Source organism: Diaphorina citri, unplaced genomic scaffold, assembly GCF_000475195.1.
Source record: "Diaphorina citri unplaced genomic scaffold, Diaci psyllid genome assembly version 1.1 scaffold607, whole genome shotgun sequence".
Lineage (NCBI taxonomy): Eukaryota > Metazoa > Arthropoda > Insecta > Hemiptera > Psyllidae > Diaphorina > Diaphorina citri.
Genome location: NW_007378041.1, coordinates 114,491 through 125,608, shown reverse-complemented (window position 1 = coordinate 125,608; position 11,118 = coordinate 114,491). Strand labels below are relative to the sequence as shown.

At 40.8% G+C, this 11,118-nt stretch overlaps 1 protein-coding gene and 1 long non-coding RNA gene across 2 annotated transcripts; one reads left to right on the top strand and one right to left on the bottom strand.

Annotated features, from left to right (window-relative positions):
* Nucleotides 1–1,491: 1,491 nt before the first annotated feature.
* On the top strand, nt 1,492–1,947 carry LOC113467978. The gene is made up of 2 exons (XR_003391869.1): nt 1,492–1,575; nt 1,762–1,947. It is a non-coding gene; the product is annotated as an uncharacterized LOC113467978 (long non-coding RNA).
* A 182-nt stretch (nt 1,948–2,129) lies between these two features.
* LOC113467977 lies at nt 2,130–10,036 on the bottom strand. Its single transcript, XM_026824546.1, has 8 exons — nt 9,788–10,036; nt 8,631–8,820; nt 8,062–8,256; nt 4,877–4,996; nt 4,101–4,214; nt 3,480–3,548; nt 2,942–3,031; nt 2,130–2,261 (listed from the first exon to the last, which is right to left on the bottom strand). The coding sequence occupies exons 1-8, from the start codon at nt 9,946–9,948 to the stop codon at nt 2,208–2,210; spliced, it is 993 nt and encodes a 330-aa protein (XP_026680347.1). The 5' UTR covers nt 9,949–10,036; the 3' UTR covers nt 2,130–2,207.
* Nucleotides 10,037–11,118: the final 1,082 nt, after the last annotated feature.

The following is an 11,118-nucleotide window of genomic DNA, read 5'->3' as shown; positions in this document are numbered from 1 at the left end:
TTGACCACTAAATAGGACTGAAAAGTCCCTTTACTCCAGCAGTAGGCTACTACTATTATTGTGGTCAAATTCTCAAATTATATTGAGGATTCCATACCTCGGCTGGGATTGAACCCACGCCCTCCTGTTTACCAGGCGAGCGCCTTGACCACTACACCACCGAGGCAGGTGCTTATTTTTGTGTGCTTATTTTTACTGTTTGAAGAGAAAAGGGACTATTCTTTTCGCCTGTAGAAAAAAATCGTCTTCAAAAAGAAAAAACTAAACTATGATTTATTTGTTTTTGTCGAATCATGTTGTCAAAATTTTATCCCTCAGCTCTGGATAGGACTGAAGCCACGCACTCCTGATTACCAAGCGAGTGTCTTGACCACTACTTTAAGTAAATAAAACCTGAGAAATCGGATTACTTCAAAGTGTCTTACTCGATCAGGTCAACTACCGCTGCAATCACCCTATGTATCTAGGCAGATAAAAAAGATTTAAATGTTTGAAAAATTTAACCATGGCGGGATTCAAACCCCGTCCTTCCCTTACCTGAGCCATGGTGTCATGTGAGGTTTTCGTAATGAGTGAGATCCAGAAGAAAGTAGCCACCAACCAACTGGTATAGTAGATGATCTTCTGTAGCTCCACTAATCCAAGACCTACCTAGAAACCAAAGGCCAAGACTATAAAACAAAACTGGCCAGTGCCAGCCTATAGTGTGTCCAGATCAATGTGACAGGGAAAAAAAAATGGGCATTGTTGCCAAACATGTCACATGTGCAATGGTAGAGAATTACTGTACCTATTTTGTTCAAAATATTCCTTGCAAAATTGACCTAAAAAGTGACCCAATGTCAATGCTAGAGAAGAGTAAGGTTGGATTTCACCATTTTTTCAGCCCTTTGAAGGCCTGTTAAGCTTACTTACATACTTTCTGTGTCCGCAAATGTCACCAACTTTAGATTTGGAATCTCCAGTGATTAGCCATATGAATTGCTTTCTTGTTTGTTAAGCTAACAGGCTTTGTATAGGCTTAACATTTAACAGGGCTGTTAAGAGTGTTAAGCTGTCAGGTTATTAGGGAATACAAAGTAAGTTGGTGAAACTCACAGTAAATGTTCGATTTTTACTTTCTTTTACATTTTGGAATCTTGTACATAATTGATCAAAAAGTGAAAATCCGTTCGGCCAGTCTAGTTAGCTTGGGTAGGGCGTCTGCCTTGTAAGCGCTAGGTTGCGGGTTCGATTACCGCACGGAGTGGACTTTATAGTCAACAGAGAAGGTTCGTTCTCGGAACGGCTGGCTCTCTTATCCTACCCTCCCTCTCTCTTCGACTTGGGACGATGAGACCTCAGTAGTTAAAGTTCCCTCCATCAACACTCCTAATATACACAAAAAGTCCACTGCGAGACTTAGGTGTAGGGGCAGCCCTAAAGGATGGGCTAAGCTTCTACGAAACCTCCTAAAGCAACCTTGCGAAACCTCCTACCTTACTCCAACCTTGATGTTTCATGATGGGTATACTTGCATAGCAACACAGTGCCAAGCTTCTAGTCAGAATAATATTTTTGTCAATAAAAAAACAGGTGAGGTTACATCAGTGCACAGATGCTTGTAGATGGGTTGTTAGAAAACTTAATACCTAACAAAAAAGGTGCTTTGGGCCATGGATCCTCTAAGTCTGATTTCTAGTCTTACAATGTCCAGGGTCATCACTCTCAATCAAAGTGGGTACCTAAATTTATCACAGTGATTTCTCCTTTTATTTCCAGGACATTACATGTGTTTTAACTGCAGAATGTCAGGCCCATGGGACGAGTTGGAATCGAAATTGAAAACACCTTGTCCCACCAAGTCAATGCTAGAATTTGAGAAAACTACACATATTTCCTCTGAGTGGGACATGATTCTTCAGTCTTCTCAACCATTGCACAAAGTTTCTGACAAAGTCCAGCAAGAACTTTTTCACTCTCTTAATTTAGGGGTAAATAAAATTATGAAAATCACTTCCAACTTACTACCAGGTCTTCCTGACATGCACTGAAATAAAGTTTGAATATGTTGATCAGTATTTTTTTTTTTTTTTTTTTTTTTTTTTTTAATGGAATTTATTTAAGTTCCAAAGGTAGCTTCCAAGTGGGTATTACCTTAGGCTTGCACTCCGGAGGTCCCGGGTTCGATTCCCAGAAGAGTCGAAGTTTTTTATATATTAAATTTATTAAACTTCCAATTGAACCAACACCATCCAGTATGTTGCTGCGGTTCCGATCATCTGAAACACAATGTATACAGGGTGTTTATAAAGAATACATTTTAGGGTAGCGGTTCCCAAACTTTTTTTTTTTTCTAAGCGGCTCCCTTTTTCAATTGCACTGAGAAAAAAAATGTTGACAGGGTGCCACAAGTTTAGGATGGAAGAACTCTATTATTGGTTTACTTCCCCTGATTTAGGCTGTTGGAATGCTATATTATAGTGCCCAGCTTCCTGATATAGAGTTCAATATTAGAGTGCCGGAACCCAGTCACCCGATTGGGCTGCCGGCACTCTACTTTTTCTCAGTGTGTGAAGGCGTCGCGGCCGGCGGCCCCTTTACTATGCATATTTTATGTGATTCAACTTTTTTCCCACAAAGAAAAGAAATCGTAGCTTGTGTACAAGCCTTTACATTAATTTCGGGTTTCACCTCTGACTTAATGATAGATTTCACTAATGGAAGAATTTTTAATGATCCAAAAAGGAGGAGTTTTTGAAAACTCCTGTTTGGACCATTAAAAACTCCTTTTTGGATCATTAAAAATTCTCCCATTAGTGAAATCTCTCATTAAGTCAGAGGTGAAACCCGAAATTAATGTAAAGGCTTGTACACAAGCTACGACTTCTTTTCTTTGTGGAAGAAAGATGAATCACATAAAAATATATGCATAGTTGGTGAAATCCACCATACGACTCACCATACAGAAAATCTTGTAGTCCACCAGGAAAAACCCGTGCGCTGTAAACTGAACTGTATGTTTCTCTAGATGACGAACCAATAGATCCAACTGAAATTAGTAAAGTGGTCTGGCTAGCTTGGAGGGTAGCGAGTCTGCCCTGTGGCCTGTGCCTCATATCACCAAAGTATGGAAAAGTATCTTACAAGTGTGTAATAGCCAATTGAAAAGCAGAATTTTGAATTTGGACGAATTAGATCGAAATATGGAATTGTAAATGCTTTTCCATACTTTGGTGAGACACTGGAAGCCCTAGGACCCTAGGTCCTGGGTTCGATTCCCGCCCGGCGCGAATTTTAACTCAAGTAGATTTGGTCTATTCTCAGCCAGCCTAGTGAGGGTAGTCCGCCTGTCTTGTAAACATTAGGTCGCTGGATCGATTCCCACTCCGTGGCGAAATTTATCCCAAACAGATTTGGTTCGTTCTCAGCCTAGTTAGCGTGGAAGGTAGGACACCTACCTTGTAAGCCCTAGTTCGTAGGTTCGATTCTAGTATTACCTCTTGCTCTATATCGGGAAAGGTATCCTGGATGACGTAATTGTGGATAAGCCGTTTCGCCTCTTTGGACTGAAAGAATAACAATAATAGTTCTTATTCATACTGCTTTATTAATAATAATAATAGTGCTTATTTATACTGCTCGCATAGGACTGAAAAGTCCCTTTACTCCAGCAGTAGGTTACTACCATTATTGTGGTCAAATTCTCAAATTATACTGAGGATAAAATTCCATACCTCGGCTGGGATTGAACCCACGCCCTCCTGTTTACCAGGCGGGCGCCTTGACCACTACACCACCGAGGCAGGTGCTTATTTTTACTGTTTGAAGAGAAAAGGGACTATCTTTTCCCCAGTAGTAGAAAAAAAATCTTCAAAAAGAAAAACTAAACTATGATTTATTTGTTTTTGTCGAATCATGTTGTCAAAATTTTATCCCTCAGATCTTGATGGGACTGAAGTCACGCACTTTAAGTAAAACATGAGAAAGCGGATTACTTCAAAGTGTCTAACTCGTTTAGGTCAACTACCGCTGCAATCACTCTATCTAGGCAGATAAAAAAGATTTAAATGTTTGAAAAATTTAACCATGGCGGGATTCGAACCCCGTCCTTCCCTTACCTGAGCCATGGTGTCATGTGAGGTTTTCGTAATGAGTGAGATCCAGAAGAAAGTAGCCACCAACCAGCTGGTGTAGTAGATGATCTTCTGTAGCTCCACTAATCCAAGACCTACCTAGAAATCAAATGCCAAGACTATAAAACAAAACTGGCCAGTGCCAGCCTAGTTAGTCTCTTGACCCAAGGCCCCGGGCGAAATTTTGCGGAAGGGGGGGGAGGAGCATATATTCCACTGTTCAATTTCTGTGGCAAAATACGGGTAACCTGCTAGTACAGTCTAGTACGTAATATTTTGCCAGGAGTTCCGCGTTCGATTTCCGGAGGGGTCGAAGTTTTTTCGGCTCGGAGTTCGGGGTGCCTCGTGAGGACAAATGAGGAGCTACTTTTTTTTTTTTTTTAAGAGGTTTGACAAAGGGAACTGTAACTGTTATGGTCTTATCGTTCCGAAATCGAAGAGAGAAAGAAGACAGGATAGGAGAAAGCCAGCCGTTCCGAGAACGAACATTATCCCATCAGGATAAAATCCGCGCCGGGCGGGAATCGAACCCGCGGCCTAGCGCTTACAAGGCAGACGCACTACCAACTAAGCTACCTAGGCTGGCTAGGAGCTACTTTAATCGAGTAGCGACCAGTGGCAGAATTACCCATGTAAAAGATTATTGAAATACCTACAGAAATTGGTTGCAAAGGAAACACTTTTAGTAATGCTGTGATATCGACAAATTTTGTAAAAAAAAAAACTTGCTTTACCACAAATAACTATCGGGCTGTACCTACCTTGGACGCTGTAATGCCCAGGGCAATACAGGAATAGATAGCAGAACATAGGGAGAGAAAGTGGATGCAGAGGGTAGCCAAGATTTGGTAGGAGTAGCGATTGTTCACATCTGTGCACAGCTAGAATGGAGAACAGTCGATTTTTTGGTTGTGTATGGCCAGCCACTCACTATCACTACTATCAGGTACACCTGATCAGGTCCGCCTGTCAGGTCTACCTGATAGTGAGTGTCTGGCCGATGGATTTTTCGTACGATAAAGCAGATGCCTTTTCACGTTAACCTCATAAAATCCGCCCCGGGCGGGAATCGAACCCGCGGCCTAGCGCTTACAAGGCAGACGCGCTACCAACTAAGCTAACTAGGCTGGCTTTTCAAGAGTTTTGTTTGATGAAGGGAGTTGTAACTGCTAAGGTCTTATCGTCCCGAAATCGAAGAGAGAAGGAAGACAGGATGAGACAAAGTCAGCCGTTCCGAGAACGAACCTTATCTGTTCAGGGTAAAATCCGCCCCGGGCGGGAGTCGAACCCGCGACCTGTCTCCAAGCTGGCAAAATATTTGTCTGTATCAAAAATGATTAAGTCCCAATACTCCCGATTAAGGGGCTCCGCCCGCCAAGTCCAGAAAGGTTGACAGCGCTACTATTAGAGATTCAATTGTACACCCTTGTTCACAAAGGGTACAAGTGACAAATGGAGTTATGTGTTAAAAGGGGTCAATGAAAGGTTTATAAACACGGAGTACAAACGAGAGGTACTTCGTAAAAATGATACGGAGAAAATTACCTACATTGCCTACAAGAACATTTTGTGTCGTTCGGAAAAAAAATCGTATCGTGTGTAGTGGGAAGACTCACTTTTAGCATGTTTTCTAAGGTTCTGCACCAGATTGATCAGCATGTACATGCATAGCGTCATACTGTAGAAATAGAGAATGATAACCGGGATCAGATCGTAAGATTTAACACTGAGGAACCTCGTGTCCAGAACATAGTGACGAAATATGTACAGGAATGTGGCGGATGAGAATAGCAAGTTGATGAGAAGCTGAAACAATTGAAGAGAAGATGAAAAACTGGAATGAGATTATGAAAAAAAAAAAACTAAAAAATAAAGAAATATAATGGAGAAGCTGATGCAAATTTGAATGAGCAGATGAAAAAAAAATGAAAAGGAGATGAAAAAAGTAGGACGAGAAGCTGGAAAAATAAGGTCCCCTCCTAGGAAAAAAAAAGGCAAAAAGATGGAAAAAATAAGGAGGGGAACTTGAAAAAATAGGCAAGAAGATGAAAAAGCTGAGGAAAATTTGGATGAGAAGATGAAAAAGGTAGGACGAGAAACTACATTAAGGGAGAACTTTGAACCACATCTTTCAGACTCCCCATGAGTTCACGTGACATGATAATGTGCTTCTACCGTTAGAAAGTAGAAAGGTAAATACTTACACTGAAGGGCGTCATCTCCATGTTTATGATAATGTGCTTCTACCGTTAGAAAGTAGAAAGGTAATACTTACACTGAAGGGCGTCATCTCCATGTTTATGATAATGTGCACGTGACATGATAATGTGCTTCTACCGTTAGAAAGTAGAAAGGAAATACTTACACTGAAGGGCGTCATCTCCATGTTTATGATAATGTGCACGTGACATGATAATGTGCTTCTACCGTTAGAAAGAAGAAAGGTAAATACTTACACTGAAGGGCGTCATCTCCATGTTTATGATAATGTGCACGTGACATGATAATGTGCTTCTACCGTTAGAAAGTAGAAAGGTAATCAGAGCTCATTTGTGTGAGAAAATGTGAAAAAAATCCCCCAAAAACCAGTTTTTTTGGATTTTTGACTTTATGGTACTTACACTGAAGGGCGTCATCTCCATGTTTATGATAATGTGCACGTGACATGATAATGTGCTTCTACCGTTAGAAAGTAGAAAGGTGATACTTACACTGAAGGGCGTCATCTCCATGTTTAAAGTATAGGGAACCAATCCGAACACTTTCATGTAAATCAGGCATGGTTTGAATATGTTCAGAATGTCGGACCGAATCGTCCCTTCCGAAATGGCTTCGGTAGGGGGCGAGTCAAAACGATTCATATTGGCGATCAGAAAACTAACTCCGTGGATAAGTAATTTAATTTTGAAGATGTTTGATAGAGGGAACTGTAACTGCTAAGGTCTTATCGTCCCGAAATCGAAGAGAGAAGGAAGACAGGATAGGAGAAAGCCAGCCGTTCCAAGAATGAACCTTATCCGTTCAGGATGAAATCCGCCCCGGCTGGGAATCGAACCCGGGGCCTAGCGCTTACAAAGCAGACGCGTTACCAACCAAGCTAACAAGCTTAGAGTTCGGAGCGTCTGCCTTGCAGCTGGGTCGCGGATTGGACTTTACCTTGAACGGATAAGGTTCGTTCTCGGAACGGCTGGCTTTCTGCTATCCTGTCTTCCTTCTCTCTTCGATTTCGGGACAATAAGACCCTAGCAGTTACAGGTCCCTCTATCAAACATCTTTAAAAAAAAAACACTGAATTCACACGAATGAAACTGTCAGAAGCACTCTTTTTTTGTTCTATTGACATATTTCTGTTACTTCTTTGAAATATTCCTTTTCATCAATCGGATTTCCTTTCCATCAAAATTAATAATTCATATCAAAAATGACGAGTTTCGAGTGTTTACTGACTTATTGACACCCCTCCCCCCAGTTACTTTTAATAGCCTTTAATTTACCTAATGAAGTAGCAAACACGTTAGCGAACACATTGATCTGGAGGTTATGGGTTCGATTCCCGGCACTCTTTTTTGAGGAGGGACAAGAAACAATCTATTTTTTCCAAAATTCATTTTCGTGTTTCTGGTAAAAAGACCTTTAATTTGATATATAGGTCGACCAGGTTTGGATAAGTCCTTCTATGGGGACAGACAGACACACCGACCGACACCGAGGCGAATACAATAGTCCGTCCCTTATACCTTTTTATTACTATTGTAATAATAAAGGAAGGACGGACTAAAAAATGATACCTAGGTATCATCCTCCATTTATCATTTTTACGAAGTATCGTTTGTGCTCCGTGTTTATAAACCTTTCATTAACCCATTTGAACACATAACTCCATTTCGCAAAAAATGTCACTTGTACCCTTTGTGAACTAGGGTGTACTTACCTCACAATTACTTACCTCACAAATGTCAAAATGTATTTTGACTACATTCTCCAGGGTTTCCAATATAATCCTATCATTTGGCCGAGCATCCTTGTTATCATTTCCCATTACATCCTTGACGTCCTTATTTGCTTTATCTACACTGCCTTGAGACCCTTCGTTCTGTACGGTTGTATCAGGTCTGACAATCCCATTATCATTTATTGATTTCTTATTGAAAAATCAAATCAAATCATGAATCTTTGTGGTAAAGCAGAGAGCTTTTTCACAACTTTGTGGGTATCACAGAGTATTAGGTACAAGTCTTTCATTTACTCAATCATCATATTTATCAGCGCTCGTTTCTCTTGACTGATAATGTCGCCACTGGTCGCTACTCAGTTAAAGTAGCTACTCGCTTGTCCTCACGAGGCTGAGTGCACCCCGAACTCCAAGCACAGCCGAAAAAACTTCGGCCCCGCCGGGAATCGAACCCGGGGCCTCCGGAGTGCAAGCCTAGTGTGATACCCACTCGGCCACGGAGACTACTTCTTCATGATCGGAGTGACTTGGTCTTTATGTTCAATTGTATCAGTTCTGATTACCCCATCAGCGTTTGATATCTCGTTGAACTTTTCCGGTATGACTCTTCCTAATCGCATTACGTTTATTAGTTTAGCTCCAGCGCTGCCTAAGCGGTGAAAGCGGTGGCGCTCAACGGAGTTAACGGTTTTGTTTTCATTCCGATCGTTGGCCGTTGCAACACGGTTGATAACGGTGTTAAGCGTTTCAAACCTGGAATAGAATTATTATTGTTAGCTAAGTTTCCTTTAGGAATGAACATGTTCAATTGTATCAGTTCTGATTACCCCATCAGCGTTTGATATCTCGTTGAACTTTTCCGGTATGACTCTTCCTAATCGCATTACGTTTATTAGTTTAGCTCCAGCGCTGCCTAAGCGGTGAAAGCGGTGGCGCTCAACGGAGTTAACGGTTTTGTTTCCATTCCGATCGTTGGCCGTTGCAACACGGTTGATAACGGTGTTGAGCGTTTCAAACCTGGAATAGAATTATTATTGTTAGCTAAGTTTCCTTTAGGAATGAACTATATAGTTACCTATTCATTTTTCGGTAAAGTCACAACTTTGGGCCGAGTTGAATTTTTGGTCTTTTTTTTAAGAGTTTGACAGAGGGAACTGTAACTGCTATGGTCTTATCGTCCCGAAATCGAGGAGAGAAGGAAGACAGGATAGGAGAAAGCCAGCCGTTTCCGAGAACGAACATTATCCCATCAGGATAAAATCCGCCCCGGGCGGGAATCGAACCCGCGGCCTAGCGCTTACAAGGCAGACGCACTACCAACTAAGCTAACTATGCTGGTTTTTGGTCTTTTCTTCAGAATATGACATTGACTTTCACCGAGCTAACTAGACTCGCCAGTTTTGATTTACAGTCTTGGGGTGGGTTTCACTAACCTTCTTTATTTAGCCGCTAACCTTGCTAAGTCTAACTATGCTGGTTTTTGGTCTTTTCTTCAGAATATGACATTGACTTTCACCGAGCTAACTAGACTCGCCAGTTTTGATTTACAGTCTAGGGGTGGGTTTCACTAACCTTCTTTATTTAGCCGCTAACCTTGCTAAATCTATAACCTTGCTAGGTTCCTACTGAAAAAATAAAAATAAAGCATTGTTTCTCAATTCCAATATACAATTCAAATGGAATTCAACAGACCTATAGCTTAAAAAACTATAGAACTAACCTGGATTTGAGCGTGCTTATTTTGCTTACAAGCAGGATCAAAATCACGTCCACATTGATCAGCGGTACGAAGAACCCGATCACCTGTAGCGTCGCGTACGGGAACAGTATGCGTGTGGAAGCGGCTAGGCAGATATACACGATGAGGTTGGTAGCGGTCATGGTGTGGACGTAGCGTGTTAGGGAGATGTTGGAGGGGGGGATGTGAAGGAGGGAGAGAAGGTGGGAGTCGATCTGGACGAGCTTGTGCAGGATTTTCTGCTGTTCTCCTCCCTGTTTATAGTCCCACAGCCAGACGCTAGTCTTCTCTCTGTTTAACGTCCCCTAGCCAGACAAAACACGAGTAGTAGAAGCCTACTGCTAGAATGAATGAATAAAAACCAGTTTTTTTGGTTTTCTGGCTTTATGGTTTTCTGGACAAAATTTGCACCACCATTTTCGTGTTCCTGGTAAAAAGACCTTTTGATTTATAGGTCGACCAGGTTTGGATAAGTCCTTCTATGGGGACAGACCGACCGACCGACAGACACACCGAAGCGAAAACAATAGTCCGTCCCTTATACCTTTTTATTACTATTGTAATTATAAAGGAAGGACGGACTAAAAAGAAACAGATGTTTGTTTTAATGAGACAAAAAAACCTCCAATGATTTTTATTTTCAATGATATAATGACAGTAATAATAAAAAAAGAAAATATGTTACAAACCAGAAAATTACAAACAACAACAGGATGTTTCACAATTTGTTTCTTTACAATCACAAAAAAAGTCAAATATGTACTCTACTCGAGATCACGGGGATGAATGAGAACAGGGAGGGAATTTAAAGATAGCGACAGAAATGTAGCAAAAGGAAGAGGTTTTCCAATTTTCCAAGTTAAAAAAAGGAAAAAAATAAAATAAAAACAAAAACCTCATTTTAAATGATTTTTTTTTTTTTTTTTACTTATAGAGGAATTTTATCGGATGGTCCTGTCGAAATAAATAATTAATTATTTGCTATGGGTTTAACCTGTTGAAGTTTCAAGTGACGCGGGTTTTACCTTCTATTCAATGACATGCAACCCATCTCCTCACATTAACCTTTTTGGCGGAAAAACGGTCAAGCGTACAGGGGACTTTAGGAGACTTCTGAGCCATGATCCAGGGTCACATACAAAGCTTTCGGCGAAGAGAAACCTTTGTTACTAATTTTTCCGAAGTTACTCCCTTTTTTTGTCTAAAATTACTGGACTATTATTTATACGGATGGGTATACCATTTATATGAAAAATGTATGTTATGAGTTTTTTGTCAATCAAATATAAATGGAAACTTGTTAATAATACTTT

Bases quoted from the DNA above. Each gene is read 5' to 3' on its own strand.
- LOC113467977 (XM_026824546.1), bottom strand. From the start codon at position 9,948: ATGACCGCTACCAACCTCATCGTGTATATCTGCCTAGCCGCTTCCACA. The intron at 8,257-8,630 runs GTAATCAGAACT...TTTTTCAATAAG, and splicing joins AGATATCAAACGCTGATGGG to AAATCAATAAATGATAATGG. The intron at 3,549-4,100 runs GTAAGGGAAGGA...TTATTCTTTCAG, and splicing joins CACATGACACCATGGCTCAG to TCCAAAGAGGCGAAACGGCT.